Source organism: Pelobates fuscus, chromosome 1 (genome assembly GCF_036172605.1).
Source record: "Pelobates fuscus isolate aPelFus1 chromosome 1, aPelFus1.pri, whole genome shotgun sequence".
NCBI classification, from domain to species: Eukaryota; Metazoa; Chordata; class Amphibia; order Anura; family Pelobatidae; genus Pelobates; species Pelobates fuscus.
Window position 1 is genome coordinate 326,151,184 of NC_086317.1, and position 23,873 is coordinate 326,175,056.

General features: G+C 42.2%; 1 protein-coding gene across 1 annotated transcript; it reads right to left on the reverse strand.

Annotated features, from left to right (window-relative positions):
* Positions 1–470: 470 nt before the first annotated feature.
* Positions 471–10,222, reverse strand: ING1 (inhibitor of growth family member 1). The gene is made up of 2 exons (XM_063459787.1): positions 8,874–10,222; positions 471–3,213 (listed from the first exon to the last, which is right to left on the reverse strand). Exons 1-2 carry the CDS (start codon positions 9,007–9,009, stop codon positions 2,510–2,512), a joined length of 840 nt encoding a protein of 279 aa, XP_063315857.1. The 5' UTR covers positions 9,010–10,222; the 3' UTR covers positions 471–2,509.
* Between the last annotated feature and the right edge of the window lie 13,651 nt (positions 10,223–23,873).

The window sequence follows — 23,873 nt, forward strand, 5'->3', positions numbered from 1 at the left end:
ATCACTGTTTATGGAGCCCTGACCACACTTCCCCTGCATGTGACCTACACAGTCTGTCTATATATTTCCTGTAAAGAGAGATCAAATGTTTAGACTGTCTTTATTGCACAGTCTGATTATTTTAGAATATATTATCTGCTACTTTGTTAAAGGAACATTAATGGCGCTTTCTTACCTGAAGGGGTTAAATATCTTTCATGAACGGTTTAAATCCAATGGCGGCTTTCCAGCGCCGTTCCTTACTATCCCCATCAACATCCGGCGGGTAGGGCACCACTAATTGACAAAGCATCAGCTGACGCTCTAGGCCAATCAGTAGCTCCCCAATCATATAAAAAAAAAATCATGTCTTTGTTATGAATGGCAAGCTACTGATTGGCTGAGAGGACACAATGCATTTCAGAAGCTAAATCTAAAGGAGTTACCTTTCATTCGGATCACAAAGGAGGAAAAAAAGAATACCAAACAAATTTCAATAAATCTGTCTTTTATTTTAAGTATCACAGCTGTACAGTCTTCATACATATAGAAGTAAATGCACATTGGTTATACAATGGCATTTGGTTGCATTTCTAATTATAATACACTAAGTACAATTCCACTTAAAATGTACATTTATACAAATAAGGATTGCTCCATTATTATCTGTGACTGTATAAAGCTTGATTTGTGTGAAATGTACCAAACCACCATCTGGTTCCATACAAAAATTGAATCAATTTTAAAATGGCCTCTTTTGGTTACAAAGCCAGAATACAGTATAAAATATTTTCCATTTCAATGTAACACATTACATTTATTCTAAAAAATAATCCTCAGATTTTTATCGTCCAATTTACTGTTGACGGTTTATTATACAGCCATTTACCATAACAATGTAAATCATGGCTGTTTCATGTTAACTTTCAGTCTTGTTTTAGTGCTAGCCCAGAGCTCAATCCACAACAAATCAGACCGGTCATCTGACTCAATGCTCATCAAGAAAAAAAAAATAATTTTACTTGGGTGTTTTCTTAAGACAGTTTGCCAATTGGTGAGGGATAAAGAATTGAGTTCAAAAGAGCTTGAGAAAGAAACTTACAACACCCCTTTCTTAACAAATCAATATGGAGTTTATTCATAAAATCAGGAATTTTAGATAACTGACACAAAGATTGCATATTGCAGATCAAATTAAAAATGCTAAAAAAAACTGTAGTGTTCCAATTTTTCAATTTGGTTATTTTGGCCTAACATGTGTGATTTCCTTGTCAGATTTTCATAATTCCTGGCTTTACGAAAGTACATTTTAATGGGCTCATTGTTTCTGAGTTTAGATTCTGACATTTTGTAAATTCACCTATTATCTGCATTGATCTATTTATCTGCATCCTTACTAAAGTATTAAAGAGAAACTCCAGCACCAAAATAAATTAAGCACACTTGATATGTTTTTGGGTCATAATCTTGGTATTGTTCTCCGCTTTTAGATTTCTAAAACTATTATAGAAAAAGAAAAGAAAAAAAAAAATGTTTTGTAGCATACTCTGTCCCCTAAGCCAACCCTTCACTCAGTGTGAGCTGAGCTGCCAATATGGTTCCATCCCATAGCCAATCACTGCTTTCTTATCTGTATAGTATTTTGAAGCCAAATTCATAGTGTTGAGGGGGTGGATAATAAGAAAACAATGACTGGCTGTTAGGCACGGTTATATTATACTAATCTTTCATTGGCTGAGTTACATACGTAGACTAAGCTGCTGCAAATCAGGAAGATGGTGTGTCAAAAAGAGAAGGCTTGGCTAAGGTGGGGGTCATGCTACAGAAGACTGCAAAAAATGTTTTCCTTTAGCAATATTTTCAAAGATATTTGATTGTGTAGAAAAATACAAGCATGAATATGAGGGCAAAATCTATCAAATGTGCACTGTAGTGCTTATGGTGCCAGGCGTGCCCTGTCAAAGCCACCCCCCACTCCCATTGCAAGTGGTCAAATCATTTACCAAAAGATAGCCTTATCTGGTGTCTGCTAGGCGGAGCTTCCTGCCTTCACAACAGCGGACAGAAAGCGAAAAGCTCTCTGAGCAAAGCCCAGAGTTTAGCTCATTGGCTGAGAGTAATCAGCTGACACTCTTAGTCAATGATCTACCCTGCACGGCAGGGCTAACCTCAAGAGAACTAATCTAAACTTCTAAGCAGAATGTAGTGGAGCAGGGGAGAGTTGATCAGCGGACCCCAGAGAAGATGTTAAACCAAAATGATCCTTTAAGTTGTGTTTGTGCCTAGAATACACCTTTAATACTGAGAACAATCTGGATCAAAAACTGTTTTAGTTATGAACAAACCCCTTACAAAACCTCTATCAAAAGTAAGAGAAAGATGTTATTGCTGTCACTGTAACAGGAACGGTTTAGCGCCTAGCCATATTTAAAAATATACAATTTGCAATCCTTTCACCTTTACAAGGTGATATGGACAATAAATACAATGCTTTGTTGTTCCTTTCAAGCCAGTGATCATACTATGTGAACTACCTATTGTAAGCCCTCTCCTTTTTAGATTTCTCAAGTGCCTTCCCCATGGTTTTCTCATTCTCTCCTCTGCATTCTGGACAGTACCATTTTCCTTTAGGCTTATGATTAAGTCCAACACATGAAAAATGAAACCACTCAATGGGACATTCTTCATTATCGCAGCCAATCATTTCTCCGTACGAAACCTGGTTGCACAAACAATAGGTTGGCTCATTAGGATCAATGGGAAGGTCTGCAGGGGATGCCTCTCTTTCTGCTTTAGCTTTAGATCTCTTTTTCTTTTTTGAAGTCTTTGCCTTTTTTTCCTTGGGTGTACCAGAAGTGAGGTCATCGTGGTCATGATTGATAGTGGAATTTTCCCGGTTCTCGTTGTTCCTTTGTCTCCGTGATCTCTTATTGCTAGGTTTTTCAGTCTGAGAAACTGCCTCACTTTTGGACTTTTCCTGATTATTTTTGCTGCTGTTGCTAGTGCTGTCATTTAAGTCTTGACATGTTTCAAATAGTTCTACGTGACTGTCTACTTGCCTTGTCCTATTTTCGACCAGCTCCACCATCTGACTCACTATTTGGATTTTATCATCACCCAACTCTTGGCTTTGAATAAGGGCTCTTTGGATGAACTGCAGTAGTCGCTTCTTTTGTAATGCATCTGATTCACGCTTGAACTTTTCATAATAGTCATCAAGTTCTTTCAGGATATCTAGAACAAATTTAAAAGGGAATTATTCAGTAGCTGTTTTTTTTTTTTTTTTTTTTAACACAAGCCCTTAAATTACTATATATTTTTTCTGTTATTGACCCAATCTGAAAATGTATATTTCACCAGCAAGAAATGACACATCATATAATATGCTTTGCATGTACTTTAAGAACTGAATTTGTATGTACTAAAAGGGAACTACAACTTCTCAGGATTTTTAATATTATGTGTACTTATCCAATTTAACAAATAATTACAGAATTTGTAATGTGTGAAAATTCAAATGAAGAAAACCATTCTATTTCCAGGTGCCACTAGTCAGGTCTCTTTTTGTGATATTACTAATGCTGTGTTACTGCTTCCACAATACTGATACAAATTCCACCACTGTTTGGACGGAATTTAAGACTCAGTTGAGGATCACCAATATAAACTACTGACTTTTATAACTATGTTTATTTATACTATTTAAGTCATAAAGGAAACATGTAGCTCTACTACCACAAGTAGTTTAATAAAACCGCATGAACTAAACTACTTTAAAAAAGCAAAAAGTAGACAAGGTTCTATAAGATTGTGTAGTAGTTTTAGTCATGTGTGTTTCAGGTTTTATTTTATCTTTTAAAACAACGAAGTGAGATAGGGACAATGCAAGAAAATGGATGCCAATAGGACTAATGGAAAGAAACAGTAGTTTTTATATATTTTTCCCTGTACTAATGTTATTTGTGTTAATTTAAATGTTACACATACAGAGTTATTCACTAAATAGTGTATTGTCGAGGATCCCACATTTTAGGCCTAAATAGTAAAAATTCTTTATGTCAACTATGCAAGTCATTTTCGCGGATGGACTAAAATTTGAAATTTACTTTCAATTTAAGACAATTTAGTAAATAACTCTGATAGAGTTTGAGATGATTGGAGCAAATAAAGCTTCATAATTTTGAAAATCATTCACAAAATATGACATTTTCAAATGAAACACTCTGCTAACTATCACTCTACTACTAAACAAGGAACTCGGTCGTCATCACCCAGGCTCTTATGGTTAATATGGTGTCTGAGAAATACCATCCCTTTCATTTATGTTTAACATTTTTTTAAATGATTTTTACACTTTGAGAACTGCCAGCCGGCAAGCAGAAGTCTCTATAAATACTTTTTATATTTAAACTCCCCCACTGGCTCAGAATGAGTGCGTGCATTCTTAGCTTGGGAGAACGATCCAATCAAATGCTTCTCTATGAGAAGTATTTGATTGGCCCTCGAAGTGAAGCGGCTTGATGACAGACAGGGCATGGAAACAAGAAAGGAGAACCTCACCTAACACAGGATTCAAGGTATTTTTTACATTATTTAAAAACTTTCAACATAAAAAAAAGGAAAAAAAATGTACACAAACACTGAAAAAGGGTTATAGTAACTATTTACTAATTACTCATTTTGATGAACATTCCAGGCCTTAGAAGAATTTAATTTCAATGAATATATGGTGTTTGGAAGGTCCTGGTCTCCATCATAAACTATGAGTTTGAACAGTTTTCAATGTAAAAAAAACAAAAAAAAAAAAACAGCTAATAGATAAAAGGTTTTACATAAAATTTTCAGTGTAAACTTAAGACTTTTTCACAGTAGTAGCTGAGCTCACAGTGGACAGGTGGTTTTATACAAATACCTTACCTTAGTATTACACATCCATCAATTTGTACATATTCCCCCTAATTTACGATCTTATAATATACTCATATGTACATATTTATATTACACACACACACACACACACACACACGACAGCATGCAGTACTGAATTAGTGTTATAGGCTAGGATACACTTATTTTGCTCACCGAAAGTGTGTAAGAATAATTTTTTTATAGATATTAAATCCCAAGCAAAAAATGGGCCCTTTGTGATCTGGGTAATTTTACAATGTAATTTCACCATGCTTTTTGAATTGAAGCTGTACAAATAGACAATATGAGGGAGATTTATCAAAGTGTTGCTTTCTGATTACTTGTGCAAAGACGTAACTGGGTGAGTCACCAATAAAATGTGCCTGCTGCTTACACCGGTTTCCATTGTGATTGCCTCACTTTGAGGACTTTGCACTATATTCCACAATAAGTCCATAGAACTAGAGAATATTGTTGAAAAGGAAAATAATTCATTATAAGTATACGGCTCATCTGGGGATCTGTCAAAGTGAAATAGATAAATTACAGGAGGCAGTGCATACGTTTCATTTTGATAACTAAATATGTTAACCTTTTTCATCATATGCCAAGATTTCTTTTACATTTACATTAAAGAAAATAACATCACAATCCAGGGCAAACATTGCAAATGAGTAAAACTTGAAACATGGGAGGTTATGGATAAGTATTATAAGTGAACTATTGTATTCCTCATTATCTCTGTATGATTTATCTGCTGATTGCCAGGTGCAAAAAACACAACTTATAACAATGATTGACTGGAAACCAAGATGGAGGCTCCCAGGTGTAGGATAAAGGTGTGAATCTTTATATTCACTATTTTCAAAAAAAAATGTAACACCTTACACATATACATATTTGTTAAATATATACATGGGATGTAAAAATCTTTAGAAGAGACAGTTAACGTCTAATAGTTATCGGTCATTCATGCTTTACATTATTAAAGAATATAAAAAGACATTAAAAACTCAGTACCTTGTTAGCTAGGATATTTTTCATTAACAAAATAATTTTAATTTGTCACATCACTGTTAAACAAACAAAGGGATGTACTACCACTGGTGTGTTATGTCTATTTAACAAATGTAATTTTCAGCATTAGATCTGAAAGAAACATGTCTGTTTCATAAAGATGTGATTTTGCTTTCTTTGTGTGACATAAATATACCTCTCATTACAATAGCCAGAGATATTATTTGCCTTTACTCAGGAAGGCTTGGTGAAGCTTCAAGATTACAGAAACCCCCATTATCCTAAACGTGAACTCTTATTGCCTGTGATAGCCTCTGTTGAATTGCAGCACCTATGATGCTCAGCCAACCTCAAGCAGGGTGGCAAGAAATCAAAAAGAGTTGTTATACACATAGACATCTACATGAAAACACCCACTTGACTATAAAAAAAAAAGAGAGAGAGAGAGAGAGAGAGAGAGAGAAAGAGCAACCTTGGTTCAAAAAAATAAATAAAAAAAATTTAAGCCAAGTCTGCCTGTTGTTACTATATTTTATTTGCCAGTCAGCATATAACGAGGCTGGGTCTTCATTTCACAAAGCCATCCTCAGTGTGTGAGATGCGGCCATCGCAGCCATGGCTGGGTGTCAGCCTGGAAGTAGCACATGTCTGTTTATCATTCTGATGGTTAATAATAATCGTACTTAACTCCAGCAGCAATTGTGAACTACTAAGGCATGATGCTCTCATCAGCCTAGTATAAAAGGTCAGACATTACGGATCTATCGCACGTCTGGGAAGCACACTGCAGTCCAATATGTATTAATAATATATCCCGCCGACCGGTCTGCTCATGTAAAATAACATTGGGGATTCATCAGCCGCCATACTTTATTCGGGCATGACTATGGTTTCACAGTAGAAAGTGAACCGCAAAGTAAACAGACAATAACATCGAAATGCAACGCTGAAAAGATATAAAACGATGCGGACAAATCACAGGTACTTGACAAAAGATACTGCGACGCTGTAATCGTTTAGAAAACAGGAGTTTATATGGGTAGCATGCCCACAACAAAGATGGCGGACGACGCATTTGACGCACCGCCTCTGTCAAAGGCTAGCTTTTTTTTTTTCTTAGTAGTCACAGAGCCAGTGAATGAGGCGTCTAAATCAGTATGGAACTCTCCGCTTTAAACCAATCCGCATTGATGGGCGGAGACAGACATTTAAATAAGACCGAAGAGGCGTGGAGAAAACGCGAGCAAGAAGGCGGATAATAGTTACTAAGAGGCGGGGCCAAAGTGGATAACCCAGCAAATCATAGAACTGACAGCTCCCGGGACGGTCTAAACCAGAACATTGTAACCAATGAGCGCAGAGAGGAGGAGTCGTGCTAAGACATATATAAAGAGCGATGCACTCTAGTCTGTTTAAAGCGCGGCTGGCGCTGCATGAGACAGGGCGTAGTGTATTAAGAGTATTTGTTCATTTCCATTATAAAAATCTTTATTGTGTTTTCTATTTGTTAAACAATGAAAACAATATAAACACCGCTCTGTCTCGTACTTTTTCGAACAATTGTCACAATAAACAACCAGCTCTCCATGTGCCATAAACAGCTGCCACCACCACAAAGTTACTACGTTCTGGCAATTACACTGGCCAGGACCAAGTCCCGGTTAGTTACCGTTCACCAATAAGTAGCGACTTTGGGACATATACGACGTGACACATAATACAACGAGTTCCCCTTGACTAGTAACGGCTCCGGTACACGGTGCGGGGGAGGGGCTGCTCTCAGCGCACTGCGGCCCTCACAGACAAACTACTATTACCAAGTGTCACTGAATAAAAATGGACTTATTAACACTCGTCACAATAACACTAAAACAACTCTCCCAGGAGTCGCTGATTGATAAAGTACCCCGTTTTAACACTTCCCCTTTTGGGTTTTTAAATAACATCAGCTCTATGTCACCCACATTCAACATACTAGCTGTGTGTGAAACGTTGATGCTGACTTTATGTCTATATAGGACAATGCAGACAGTAATCCGTGCTGTAAAATAAAAAGACAAGTAGAGAAATTAAAAATTAAATAAATCTTTAGTCATCTGTGGTATGGGGGAAAAAAAAATACACAGACACACACATATATATATATATATATATATATATATATATATATATATATATACACATATATATATATATATATATATATACACACACACACACACACAAAACAAGCACCACCATTCTATAGCACAATGCCCAAGGATTTGGTGGATTGTAAACCGGGGTAAAACAGTGAGATTAGTACAGGCACAATGACAAAAAGGAAACCCTGCCCACTAACACACAATTTTTTTTTACTAGCAGTTACTACTACAGCCATCCCGATGACTGTACATTCCTCAGTGTTGTTGTGCTGTAATCGCTGGGGTTGCTCAAATGCAATAACACCAGACACCCACCTATTAACACACACACACACACACATAAAAGATACACAGGCAATGCTTTCTCTCCCCAAAGCGGTTTTGTACGTGCAGCAAAGCCGCAGGGGGGTTTATTTCAGGTGACTTCAAGACCCAGTCTTGTATTTTTTTCCTTATGTATCCACATCACACTCATAAAGATTGTTCAACGATAAAACAGCAAAGGGACCTTTTGTTCCACCCTATAATATGCAGTTAAAACCGCAAGAGCCCCTTTCAAAACATATATAACCAGACTATATAAATATATATTTGTATGCAAAGATGCAAAAACAAACACGGTTTTGATGATGCATAAATAAACCAAAACGTTTGTCTGTGTACATCAGTAAAGGCTAAGTAAGGGGATGCACATAGCCAGAAGCACAATGCAGAACGGATACAAGACATGATTATTGAAAATATCTGTAGAACACAAATGGAAAGGAAGATACAAAGTTACCCCAGATTCTGTGACAAGGTTCTATTGCAGGCAACAGCTCTTACCTTGGTATTTGGCATCAATCTCCCTCATGAGGGTCACATTTCTTTGCAAATCGAAAGGCAGGGATTCGATGGAGTCCAGGTAGTCCTCTACATAGTTCACCATGTGAGTCTGGTCTCCGTTAGCTGGGTTCAACATTTTGTGCAGCTGTTATTAACCAGCACACAAAAAAAAAACCCACCGGGCTCCTGCCTGATCCAGGATCTGTCCTCTGCAAGCACTTGCCAAAGCAGCACCAACCCCTCCCACCTCCTGTTAAAGAAATAAAGAAATGCACACTCTCCCCACCTTTCACTAAAAATACACTAAAAAACTGTATTTTACAAGTGGATCGCTGGAGTGCATAAAGTGCAAGGAGAGACAAAAACAAAAGACGAGATGAGGTCCAGGAAGCAGATTGATGCTAAGAAGAGACTTCTGTGTGTCTAGCATGAGGCTTGCTGTCAGTCGGTGGGTGATGAGTTTTGTGCAGTGAGGTGCAGGGGCTCTTAGGGGGTAAAAAACAAAAAAAAAAAAAAGAAGTCAGGCAGCAGCTGATTGAATGGCTGTCTTTCTACTCAACTCGGGAACAAGACAGTAGAAGGAGGTTGTGGGGTGTGTGTGTGTGTGTGTGTGTGTGTGTGTAAAGGGGGTGGGGAAAGAGGTGGGAGCTGGAGAGTAGAAATGCAGCAGGCAAGATGAAGTGTTGTTGGCGATGCTGCTAAATAGAAATGAAAGTGATGTGGAGTGAGCTGCTGCTAGTATTGGACTCCAAGTACCCGGGGGCAAGAGATGGAAACTAGTACTGGCAGCCAGAGCTTGCTGGACCTTCAGCCAGGACTCAGGAGTGTATTCTGGATCCCCCCCTCCATAGTCAGAGTTATTACCATTGTACATAGTTTTTCTGCTAAGAGATTTATTATAAGATTTCATGTAGCTGCTGATCCCCCTTGCCCCCCTCCCCGCTTTACACTTGCTGTGTGGAGGGTAAATCTCAATAACAGTTTGAAACACTCGGGAAACATTCATTTCCCCAGTTGGGATCAGGTTCAGACAGTGAGCATGCGCAGTGTGAGAGAGGAGACGTCACTGGCAGGGCCACAGTCACACAGGGGCCCCTCAGCTGCCAAATCTCCGGTAGCAGCAGGGCTATAGAGGAGCAGCAGAGGGCCGGTACACCCGCCATGTATAAACACACAGTGCTATCCGGGCTGTGGTGAAAGTGAATCTGTTCAGAGTGTTCTACAGACATGACAGCACTGTCAGCCAATGTGTACACACAGCTAGCATTCACCCCGGCCTGACAGCGCACTAGTCCATCTCTGTCACTCATAAACTACATCTCCCAGAAGCCGTCTGTCACTGCCTCGACCTATCAGAAGTGACGACGGCGCCACCCCAAGGAAAGGTCCGCCTCGCGCAGCGCGCTCCCGAGATAAGGCGGAGTCAGGTGCAGGCAGGAGGCGGGGTTACACGAGATGGATGAGGCTATTTGGAAATGGGGCGTGATGTAAATTTTTTAAATGGGCGTGGTTTTCCTGCCCCAAGCGTAACCATGACAACAACGCCAACCGCTCTGTCCGCGCGTGCCTGTTTATCTGGCGGTTGGAGGGGTTCGCGCGGTGTCGCACGCGGACACGTGAGGAGAGCGCTGAGGTTATATAGGGCCCCCAGACGGACAGCGAAATACGAAGTAACCCGCTGAATGTTTGCATATAGGGGCCGCCTCTATGACTTTGCCTTTTGAATGAGTCCTCCGTCGGAAAATCTGTGTAATGAGCGCGGTTTCGAGCTGTCTGGCTGCGATTATGATATTACCTGAAACACTGTGACAAGAGTGGGTGATGCCCCCCTGCTTGATGTTATAAGGAGAATAGTAGGGGTGCCAGCCCTGGGGTAGCCATTCTTTATTAGCAGTCACATCTGCCAGGAAAGCTTTCTACTATTTAAAGCCATCGTGTTTTCCTGGAAACATATCACCTCACAGTGCGAACAGGAAGAATAGGAAAAGTGGTGCCCTGTATTGTACAACATACACAACTGAAATGCAGAGTAAAGGGGAAAAAATGGAGGCAGATAAACTCCAGATGACAGCCCTAGCTAGGAGTCAGGAACTTATGGCATGTGTGCCATGCATTGTGCTAGAGGTGCCTTTGCACTGTCCTCAAGGCTGCCAGAACCAAACAGACTCTGGCCTATCAGGAATTTAAGTGGGATCCCTGCGGTGACTGCAGGTGGTGAGGGACAATCTTGTACTTAACAATAAAATATAATGGTGAAGGAATCCTAAAAAGAAATGGTGGTGCTACAATCACCTTAGTGGAGCCACAGAAACCACTGAATACAAGTGACAGTTTAAAATACAAATGGTGAGAGCACTCAGATAAAATAAAAAGTACAATAATAATATTACCCAAACTTGATCACAATCTGGAGATAAAACACAGATGGCAAAAAACACATAGGGTAATAACGTCACAATAAAAACTTAAGAACTCTAATACTGGTCTCACTCACATAAAAAGAGCCACTTAAATAGCTGGCTCAGACTGCATGCCTTGAATCAAACTTTTGGGACTTTCTCTGGGTCCTTTCTGTAGTTATATTCCATGTACCACCAGGGAACGCAGGTTCAAGGGGTAACAATAAACTTTATTTTCCAAAAAATGGAGGTGATAAAATATTTCAAATATTAAAAGAAAGTCCCTTTACATTCAAAGTCCAAAGAGCACCTGACGCGTTTCGGCGGTCTGCCTTCGTTGGAGGTGATGTTTGTGATCCATGGCATGCTGTCTCTTATATCTATCCCTCGCGCCCTTTTTCGCCGCATTCGCGGCACTTTACTAACGCGTCATCACGTCCCGACGTCTGTCTTCACTTCCGGTTTAACTTTTTGTTAGGACGTATTGGGAACGTCATGAAAAATCGGAACGTCCATACATTGTAATGCTCCTGGCATTACACACAACAATTATCCAATATATTTAAAAATTCATTTGGGCAGACTAGATGGGCCGAATGGGTCTTATTTTCCGTCAGATTCTATGTTTCTACCCCAACCATAATATAACCCCCAACCTTAACCACAAGAAAATACTCTGCTATTATCAATCCTGATAGTATAAAATTGGCTTCCTATTTAACACAGTGGTCTGTGACCACCATCCTACTGGTTGTTGTCATAATTACACTCAAAGTAGTTATGAATGGAGCTTGTTTTCCAGCTGATTAGCTGGCTGGGCAGCAGGCTGTGACAAGAGCTCCCATACCTTGGCCTTTTGGAGAAGCTTGAAGGCCAGCCTCCTACTGACAGACTATGGACCTGATCTTAAGAATCCCTGAAAGGGGTGTGTGACAGCAGCAATCAATGTACAAACTATTAATTGTTACTGGATAACTCTCCTGAGCCCTCTGCTGACTGTCTAGAAATGTGTTCATTTGCATAAGACTTGTATGCAAATAAGGGCAACAAAATAAGTAATTAAATGTATATATTACTGCTTTTATTGTGTTTGAAAATGTAATTTGTATTATATTGTTCAGCACAACAGGCAGAGGGGCAATCCCTGCTGGAAGAAGAGCTGCAGAGGAATAGGCAGAGGGGACAATACCTGCCTGAAAGAAGAGTCTTGTCAGGTTCTACGAGTTTCGGAGAGACCCCAGTCAAGCTTCAATGACTGGGGCTGAAGCGTGCCAGGCTTCCTCCCTAATGGCTAGGAAGCAGATTGGGTGGGGGTACTCGGTCGGAGTACTGGAGCTCCATCACACAGGCAAAGGGCCAGTACCAGTCACAATAGTCCAGGAACAGGCTTGGAGACCCTGCCAGGGTCTAATGGAGGCCCTGGGCGGTCTCCCTGAAGCAGCCTGATCCCCCAAAAAACAACAGCTGAGCATGATCGTTCAGCTGCAAGTTTATGAATGGGTTAAGGGTGTTTTAGGTAGTGATGACTTTCAACGCTACTTAGAGCTCATCGGTTAGTCTGGGGATGCTAGAAATGGTCCAAGCTGACTAAGAGAAGCCCCAGGTTTACATTGATATCTGGGGCTCCTAGGGGTAAGCAAGGATTTAACCTGCACACCAAATATGCAGGGTGTTCCATGCTGTCCTACTGGCAAACTCACTATGTAAAAAGATGGGATGGAGTATCCTAACATCAGGTAGGGGTTAAGGCCTGTTATGCACAAAGCTCCTAGTGAAAATAATGGAAGAAACAGGTTTGGCTTAAATATTTCAGAAACTAATTTCAGAAGAGCTCTGTAGCGAATTACGTTTGGCTGTTGTAACAAACCACCTCTTTTACAGGTAGGATTTTGTCACAGATCTTGTAACCACAGCCTTCTAGGGTAATGAAAGTCCAGGACACGTCCAGCTCTGTTTTCAGATTTATTTGGTGAAATATATATGCAGGTGTTTCAAAAGTGAAAAATAAACAAAACAAAATTCCTTGCTCTTGCTTGAGCACTTATTATACACAGCAAATCCCTATCTGGAATTGGGTGGCTTTCCCACTTGCCAATTTACAAAAAGTATAACTACAAGACACCATTCCTCTGGCTTTTCCTCCTTACTCTGCAGCATGCTGATCCCTTCTTTTTAAAAGCCTGCTAGCTAATTGATCAGATACAGGTGAGGTGCAATTAGACATAAGTGATACTACTAAGCACAATAAAAGTTCTGGTTCGACTGTTACATAGCAGCTGGTGCTATTGGAGCACTGGCCCACCCTGCTCTCCAAGTGCTCCGCACCAGGGACCCATACCATGGTTTGCAGAGTACCAGTAATGCATCTTGCAAACCTAACATCTCTCCCTGGGACATTTAACTCAAACCTCAGGCTGCTGTTCAGTAAATCAGGCCTAATATATATGCCATCAACTACCATACCACATTTCCTCTCACACTGTCCATAACTATTCTTATTGCAACGTTATTTCCCTATCGTTTTGTCACTTGTATACAATGTATTGTATGAAGCATTCGTCTGGTTGTTCGGTAGAAACGCAATGGATACCCAGTTGAATATCTGCTTGCACAATACCTCCTGCTGCACTGAAGGTCCTTTCTGACAGGACACTTGAAGCGGGGCAGGCCAGAAGTTCTATCGCAAATTGGGATAGCTCTGGCCACAGGTCAAGCCTGCACACCCAGTAGTCAAGGGGTTCATCGCTCCTCAGAGTGTCGATATCTGCAGTTAAGGTGAGGTAGTCTGCTACCTGTTGGTCGAGTCGTTCTCTGAGGGTGGATCCCGAAGGGCTGTGGCGATGCGTAGGACTTAAAAAGCTTCGCATGTCCTCCATCAACAACACGTCTTTAAAGCGTCCTGTCCTTGCCGGCGTGGTCGTGGGAGGAGGAGGATGACTTTCACGTTAGATTCCCGTTGTGCTGTGACATCACCCTTATACGCTGTGTAAAGGATACTTTTTAATTTGTTTTGCAAATGCTGCATCCTTTCCGACTTATTGTAATTTGGTAACATTTCCGCCACTTTCTGCTTACACCGGGGGTCTAGTAGCGTGGACATCCAGTACAGGTCATTCTCCTTCAGCCTTTTTATACAAGGGTCCCTCAACAGGCACGACAGCATGAAAGGACCCATTTGCACAAGGTTGGATGCTGAGCTACTCATTTCCCGTTCCTCCTCCTCAGTGATCTCAATGAAGGTATGTTCTTCCCCCCAGCCACGTACAACACCACGGGTACCAGATAGGTGACAACGAGCACCCTGGGATGCCTGTTGTGGTTGGTCTTCCTCCTCCTCCTCAAAGCCAAATTCCTCCTCTAAATCCTCTTCCTCACAATCCTCTTCTAGCGTTGCCGCAGGTCCAGCAAGTGATGCTGATAAGGCTGTTTCTGGTGGTGATGGTGACCACAACTCTTCCTCTTCACATTCATCTACGGCCTGATCCAGCACTCTTTGCAGGGCACACTCCAGGAAGAAAACAAATGGTATGATGTCGCTGATGGTGCCTTCGGTGCGACTGACTAGGTTTGTCACCTCCTCAAAAGGACGCATGAGCCTACAGGCATTGCGCATAAGCGTCCAGTAACGTGGCAAAAAAATTCCCAGCTCCCCAGAGGCTGTCCTAGCACCCCGATCATACAAATATTCATTAACGGCTTTTTCTTGTTGGAGCAGGCGGTCGAACATTAGCAGTGTTGAATTCCAACGTGTCGGGCTGTCGCAAATCAAGCGCCTCACTGGCATGTTGTTTCGCCGCTGGATATCTGCAACGTGCGCCATGGCCATGTAGGAACGCCTGAAATGACCACACACCTTCCTGGCCTGCTTCAGGACGTCCTGTAAGCCTGTGTACTTATGCACAAAGCGTTGTATGATAAGATTACATACATGTGCCATGCATGGCACATGTGTCAACTTGCCCAACTTCAATGCCGCCAACAAATTTGTTCCGTTGTCACAAACCACTTTGCCGATATCCAGTTACTGCGGAGTCAGCCACTTTTCCACCTGTGCGTTCAGGGCGGACAGGAGTGCTGGTCCGGTGTGACTCTCTGCTTTCAGGCAAGTCAACCCCAAGACGGCGTGACACTGCCGTATCCGGGATGTGGAATAGTACCTGGGGAGCTGGGGGGGTGCCGTTGATGTGGAGCAAGACGCAGCAGCAGAAGAGGACTCAGCCGAGGAGGTTATGGAAGAGGATGGAGTAGGAGGAGTAGAGGAGGTGGCAGCAGGCCTGCCTGCAAGTCGTGGCGGTGTCACCAACTCCTCTGCAGAGCCACGCATTCCATGCTTGGCAGCCGTCAGGAGGTTTATCCAATGCGCAGTGTAGGTGATATACCTGCCCTGACCATGCTTTGCAGACCAGGTATCAGTGGTCAGATGGACCCTTGCCCCAACACTGTGTGCCAGACATGCCATTACTTCCTTTTGCGCAATCGAGTACAGGTTGGGGATTGCCTTTTGTGCAAAGAAATTTCGGCCGGGTACCTTCCACTGCGGTATCCCAATAGCCACAAATTTTTTGAACGCCTCAGACTCCACCAGCTTGTATGGTAAAAGCTGGCGGGCTAATAGTTCAGACAAGCCAGCTGTCAGACACTGGGCAAGGGGGTGACTTTCTGACATTGGCTTCTTAAGCTCAAACATGTCCTTGACAGACACCTGACTGTGGGCAGATGAGCGGGAACTGCTCAAGGCGAGAGACGGAGTGGCGGATGGTTGAGAGGGGGCAAGGAGGACAGCAGTGGTTGACGTGGCTGAAGATGCTGGACCAGGAGGAGGATGGCGGCTTTGAGTTTGTGTGCTGCTTGTACTCATGTGTTGATCCCATAGGCGTTTGCATTGTGCGATTATGTGCCTACGCAAAACAGTTGTACCTAGAAGGGTGTTGGACTTCCCACGACTCAGTTTCTTTTGGCACAGGTTGCAAATGGCATTGCTGTTGTCAGAGGCAGACACACAAAAAAAATGCCACACTGCTGAGCTCTGCAATGACGGCATTCTGGTGGTGGACACAGAATGCGTTGATTGGCGTGCTGTCGGGCTGACCCCGGGTGCCGATGCATGGTGTCTGACTGTGCCACTAGCTCCTTGCGACGACCTCCCCCTGCTTCCAACTCGTCTCCTCCTCCTCCTCTCTGTTTTCCCATCTGAACTTTCACCCTGTTCTTCTTCTTGCTGAGCAGGCACCCACGTTACATCCATGGACCCATCGTCATCATCAACCGCTTCACTTGTATCTGACAACTCAGCAAAGGAAGCAGCGGGTACAACATCATCATCATTACACCGTACGTCCATGTGTGTAATGCTGCCTGCCTGAGACGTATCCCTGTTATCTACATCCTCTGGCAATAATGGTTGCGCATCACTCATTTCTTCAAACGGATGTGTAAATAACTCCTCTGACATACCAAGTGAAGCGGCTGTGGTGCTAGTGTTGGTGGTGGCGGCAGGCGGGTGAGTGGTATCTTGAGAGGTGCCCAAAACTAAGCTGGAGGAGGATGGTGCGTCAAGGTTCCGAGCGGAAGCTGTAGAAGATTGGGTGTCCTGTGTTAGCCAATCAACTATGTCCTCAGAACTTTTCAAGTTCAGGGTACGTGGCCTCTGAAAACTGGGCATTTTTCTAGGGCAAAAGGGAATCACAGTACCACGACCACACGGCGGGGTGGCCTGCCTCTGCCTGTCATTTTTTGGGGGATTAGTGGTACTATGCGTGCAAGCTACTGTGAGACCAGATATGAGGTAGGCAGAGTACACGCTGTAGGCCTGACACACCCGCTTGAAGACAACTAACTGCTATTCAATCTATAACAGTGAAAAAAGTGTTTTGTTTTTAAATGCACGCTATTGTGACACCAGATATGAGTGGCAATGTGCACTGGCAGAGGTTGGCAGAGTACACGCTGTTGGCCTGACACACAGACGCTTGAAGACAAGTAACTGCTATTCAATCTATAACAGTGAAAAAAGTTTTTTGTTTTTAAATGCACGCTATTGTGCCACCAGATATGAGTGGCACTGTGCACTGGCAGAGTACACGCTGTTGGCCTGACACACAGACGCTTGCAGACAACTAACTGCTATTCAATCTATAACAGTGAAACAAGTTTTTTGTTTTAAATGCACACTAATGTGACACCAGATATGAGTTGCAATGTGCACTGGCAGAGGTTGGCAGAGTACACGCTGAAGGCCTGACACCCACTTGAAGGACATTGACTGCTATTAGCTTACAGTGAAAAACTTTTTTTCTTTTTAAAGGCACGCTATTGTGACACCAGATATGAGTGGCAAAGTGCACTTGCAGAGGTTGGCAGAGTACACGCTGAAGGCCTGACACCCACTTAAAGTACACTGCCTGCTATTAGCTTACAGTGAAAAACTTTTTTGCTTTTTAAAGGCACGCTATAGTGACACCAGATATGAGTGGCAAAGTGCACTTGCAGAGGTTGGTAGAGTACACGCTGAAGGCCTGACACCCACTTGAAGTACACTGACTGCTATTATCTTACAGTGAAATTTTTTTTGCTTTTTAAAGGCACGCTATTGTGACACCAGATATGAGTGGCAAAGTGCACTTGCAAAGGTTGGCAGAGTACACGCTGAAGGCCTGACACCCACTTGAAGTACACTGACTGCTATTAGCTTACAGTGAAAAACTTTTTTGCTTTTTAAAGGCACGCTATTGTGACACCAGATATGAGTGGCAAAGTGCACGCTGAAGGCCTGACACCCGCTTGAAGGACACTGACTGCTATTGGTTTACAGTGAAAAACTTTTTTGCTTTTTAAAGGCACGCTATAGTGACACCAGATATGAGTGGCAAAGTGCACTTGCAGAGGTTGGCAGAGTACACGCTGAAGGCCTGACACCTACTTGAAGGACACTGACTGCTATTAGCTTACAGTGAAAAACTTTTTTTCTTTTTAAAGGTACGCTATTGTGACACCAGATATGAGTGGCAAAGTGCACTTGCAGAGGTTGGCAGAGTACACGCTGAAGGCCTGACACCTACTTGAAGGACACTGACTGCTATTAGCTTACAGTGAAAAACTTTTTTTCTTTTTAAAGGTACGCTATTGTGACACCAGATATGAGTGGCAAAGTGCACTTGCAGAGGTTGGCAGAGTACACGCTGAAGGCCTGACACCCATACGCTTGCAGACAACTAACTGCTATTCAATCTATTACAGTGAAAAAATTTTTTGTTTTTAAATGCAAGCTTAAGCTATTGTGACACCAGATATGAGTGGTGGCATTGGGCAAGTGGGCACAGTATCCACCGTGAGCCTGACACAGAAGCTGGCAGACAACTAACTGCTATTCAATCTAATACAGTGAAATTTTTTTTTGGTTTTTAAATGCAAGCTTACGCTATTGTGACACCAGATATGAGTGGTGGCACTGGGCAAGTGGGCACAGTATCCACTGTGAGCCTGACACAGAAGCTGGCAGGTAGGCAACTGCTATTCAATCTATTACAGTGAAAAAAAATGTTTTTGTTTTTAAATCCAAGCTTAAGCTATTGTGACACCAGATATCAGTGGTGGCACTGGACAAGTGGGCACAGTATCCACTGTGAGCCTGACACAGAAGCTGGCAGACAACTAACTGCTATTCAATCTATTACAGTGAAAAAAGTTTTTTGTTATTAAATGCACACTATTGTGACACCAGATATGAGTGGCACTGTGCACTGGCAGAGTACACGCTGTTGGCCTGACACACAGACGCTCGCAGACAACTAACTGCTATTCAATCTATAACAGTGAAAAAAGTTTTTTGTTTTTAAATGCACGCTATTGTGACACCAGATATGAGTGGCAATGTGCACTGGCAGAGGTTGGCAGAGTACACGCTGTTGGCCTGACACACCCGCTTGAAGACAAGTAACTGCTATTCAATCTATAACAGTGAAAAAAGTTTTTTGTTTTTAAATGCACGCTATTGTGACACCAGATATGAGTGGCAATGTGCACTGGCAAAGGTTGGCAGAGTACACGCTGTTGGCCTGACACACAGACGCTTGCAGACAACTAACTGCTATTCAATCTATAACAGTAAAAAAAGTTTTTTGTTTTTAAATGCACACTATTGTGACACCAGATATAAGTGGCACTGTGCACTGGCAGAGTACACGCTGTTGGCCTGACACACAAACGCTTGCAGACAACTAACTGCTATTCAATCTATAACAGTGAAAAAAGTTTTTTGTTTTTAAATGCACACTATTGTGACACCAGATATAAGTGGCACTGTGCACTGGCAGAGTACACGCTGTTGGCCTGACACACAGACGCTTGCAGACAACTAACTGCTATTCAATCTATAACAGTGAAAAAAGTTTTTTGTTATTAAATGCACGCTATTGTGCCACCAGATATGAGTGGCACTGTGCACTGGCAGAGTACACGCTGTTGGCCTGACACACAGACGCTTGCAGACAACTAACTGCTATTCAATCTATAACAGTGAAAAAAAATTTTTGTTTTTAAATGCACGCTATTGTGCCACCAGATATGAGTGGCACTGTGCACTGGCAGAGTACACGCTGTTGGCCTGACACACAGACGCTTGCAGACAACTAACTGCTAATTAATCTATAACAGTGAAAACATTTTTTTTGTTTATAAATGCAAGCTATTGTGACACCAGATATGAGTGGTGGCACTGGGCAAGTGGGCACAGTATCCACTGTGAGCCTGACACAGAAGCTGGCAGACAACTAACGGCTATTCAATCTATTACAGTGAAAACATTTTCTTTGTTTTTAAATGCAAGCTTAAGCTATTGTGACACCAGATATGAGTGGTGGCACTGGGCAAGTGGGCACAGTATCCACTGTTAGCCTGACACAGAAGCTGGCAGGCAGGCAACTGCTATTCAATCTATTACAGTGAATTTTTTTTAAATGCAAGCTTAAGCTATTGTGACACCAGATATGAGTGGTGGCACTGGGCAAGTGGGCACAGTATCCACTGTGAGCCTGACACAGAAGCTGGCAGACAACTAACTGCTATTCAATCTATTACAGTGAAAAAAATGTTTTTGTTTTTAAATGCAAGCTTAAGCTATTGTGATATCAGATATGAGTGGTGGCACTGGGCAAGTGGGCACAGTATCCACTGTGAGCCTGACACAGAAGCTGGGAGACAACTAACTGCTATTCAATCTATTACAGTGAAAACAAAAATTGTTTTTAAATGCAAGCTTAAGCTATTGTGACACCAGATATGAGTGGTGGCACTGGGCAAGTGGGCACAGTATCCACTGTGAGCCGGACACCGAAGCTGGCAGGCAGGCAACTGCAATTACATTACACAGAAAAAAAAGAAAAGCAAAAAAAAAAAAGCAGACATGTTCTATCCCTAAAAAGGGCTTTTTGGGGCGCTGTCCTTACAGCAGAGATCAGATGAGTCCTTCAGGACTGTAGTGGACACTGAATACCCTAGCCTAGCTATCAATTTTCCTATCAAATGAGCAGCAGCTACACTTTCCCTCCTCTATCTAAGAATGCAGCTTCAGAATGAATCTAAAATGGATGCTGTACAGGAGGTGGGAGGGTCTGGAAGGGAGGGTCTGCTGCTAATTTGCTGGAATGTGTCTGCTGACCGTGAGGCACAGGGTCAAAGTTTACTCAATGATGACGAATAGGGGGCGGATCGAACCGCGCATGTGTTCGCCCACCGTGGCGAACGCGAACATGCTATGTTCGCCGGAACTATTCACCAGCGAATAGTTCGGTACATCACTACTCCTCAGCACATATCTGGCTATTCTGCCTTGGCTTCCACTGCATTGCAGCTCCATGACAAGCCACTCCGTAGCATCAAGCGACAAATCAACCCTGGCTCAGATTTATTGCTGGCTGACCAGATCCAGACGGCAGACTGGACATCTAACACTAAACCTACAACTGCATCTGACAGTGTTTCTGTCTGCTCATGGGCCTTTTTTCATCACAGCATGGTTCTCTTTGTTTTATTTTCTCCTCAAATGCATCATTCCCCATGCCATATAGTTTAACATGTTTCAATCTGTTTTTGCTTTAACAAAAAAAATACTGCAGTAATCATGACATGTAATATTGATCTCACAACAATGCTCATGTTTTTTTCTTTCTATGTCTCAATCAACCTTTTTATGTTTCAACCAACATATGCACTACAAAAAGAAAGAATTAGAAAAAAAAATAACAAGAAACATAGAAACATAGAATGTGATGGCAGATAAGAACCATTCGCCCATCTAGTCTGCCCAATTTTCGAAATACTTTAATTAGTCCCTGGCCTTAAGGGGTTAAAAAACATTAGTTATGAAGAAAGGCCAGAAGAAAAAACTAACATTTTGTTCTTTAGAAAAAATGGCACCTGAGAGGATACGTTTGCACTATATAAATATATAGAGTCAGTAGAAAACGCTAGGTGCTAACCTTTTCATTAGCAGGAATATACAACAGACAAGGTCATCCACTGAAATCGAAACAAAGTCATTTTTATGTATAGAAGTGGAAAGGGTTCTCAGTAAGAACTGATACCGGAGAAACTGACGGAAGCCAAGCACAGAGAGATGGACACAGGTTTCTTCAGGAAGGAAGAGATTCTTTATTCGGTTCACCGATCGGGACTCAGAGGGACTAATGTCACCAAAATACAACAAGTTCTGAGCCCCGGACAATAGTGCAGGCTCCTTATATAGGCATATAACTCCTCCCATATTAAGCTCCACCCGCACATTCTCTTGACCAATCAAAACAAATAAGAATTAACTTCCTGCTTGACCGCAAGGCTTGTCCAGCACAATGGAGGAGGGGAATACTACATCCTGTATTCTCGCACATGCTCCGTACACTACTGATGGTATCTTGCCACGTGCAACCAACCGACCGATACGTCAGCATATGCACGTACACATGCCACGTGGTAATCTCGGCCTACTAAATTTATTTTTACCGAGATTCCACCACATTCCCCCCTTTGATGCCTCTTGATATTTCACAATTACTTGAGGCATCACTTAACCTTGGTTTGCATACACCTCAGGTTACCATGAACCAGACCAGACTTTTCTATGATGTAAATCTCTCAACACTCCTCTTCCTGCATTGGTTCTCCTTGATTCAGAGCCTCATACTTATATATTGCCATTATCTGTGCTGCAGCCTTCCTTTCTGCTATATTTTCTATCAGGCTTTGCACAGACCTAACTACCAAAGGAATAAGACATGGCAGGAGTAGACACAACATTAAAATCAGTATGACTCCGCCTACCAATGCCTTAAGCCCTCCAAACTGCTCATACCAGTTACCAAACCAACTACTTGGATTGTACCCTTTCCATACCTGAGTAGGCACATGCGCTAGTTTAACCATATGGCTAGTAAGCTCAGCTATTGCTTGCCCTTCGTCATCTATTTGAAGACAGCAATTGCTCAGGTTAAACTTCCCACATACACCTCCCTCTACTGCCAATAGGTAATCCAAGGCTAATCTATTTTGGTACACTGCTGTCCTCATCCTGGTATTATGTTTCGCTAGAAGATTGAGCGCTTGTGAGGTCTCATTAGTAATTATCTCAACCACCGCCTGTAAGCTTATAATGCGGTTGAGCATATAAATTGGGGTTCTATATCCGAAGGTACCATCCTCTGCCCACGTGGCTGGCCCATAATAATCTATAATACGCTGGGGAGGCCATTCATCATCTTCCCAGGCACCTATCTCTATGGGTCCCCTTTTCTTCCTATGATTCACATCATACACTTTAACACCCAAAGTCTCACCTGTTTCAATAGGTAACAAGAAGAAGGATGGTTTGAGCATACCCAACACACATGCCCCTTTCCAGTCCTGTGGCAACTCCGAATAGGCCTTCTTACCACAGATCCAGTACAAATTTGCTGGGGCTTTCCAACTAGATGTGATAGATAAATCAAACCATACGTCCTTTAAATTGGCATATCTTGCAAACGGGTTAGATGGTTCTGAGACATTTGAAGCCGACCACCAAGTTGTATTCTTTGTATCATCATCATAAGCTTTTTGCCCTAGACAAGTTAACTCTCCTACAGAAGTATTAAACAACATTCCTTTCCTTGCTATGCAAACATAACCTATGATGGAGGTCTTTAATCTCCACTCAGATTTACCTCTAACACTCATCTGATAATCGGCTTGTGAGGATATTAATTGTTCAACTGCCTCAGAACCGGACATTACCTCCTTTGCTTTCCAAGGCCATTGGTCTCCCATGTTAGTACCTCCACACACATAGCAGTTGGTTACATTAAGACTACCGGCAATACTCTCAGCTAAATCTATAAACAGGTTTTTAGCGTTATGGGGGATCTTATTATCTATACTCATCTCTTCATAAAACGAATGGAATACCTGATGAGTTTGGGCGGTTACCGTATCGGTCTCTATCCCTATAAACAATACTGTCCCAGGATCTAAACCCGTCCCGTATATTTGAAACCCAAATAAATTACCATATTTATCCAAGAATTGGTCAGGATTGTTTATAAGAATATGGACTGGATTGGATTCCATAGACTTA

What these genes read in the sequence shown, in the direction of transcription:
- ING1 (XM_063459787.1), bottom strand. Translation starts at nt 9,009, where the DNA reads ATGTTGAACCCAGCTAACGGAGACCAGACTCACATGGTGAACTATGTA. An exon ending in GATTGATGCCAAATACCAAG is followed by an intron (nt 3,214 to 8,873) that starts GTAAGAGCTGTT and finishes AATTTGTTCTAG; the next exon opens with ATATCCTGAAAGAACTTGAT.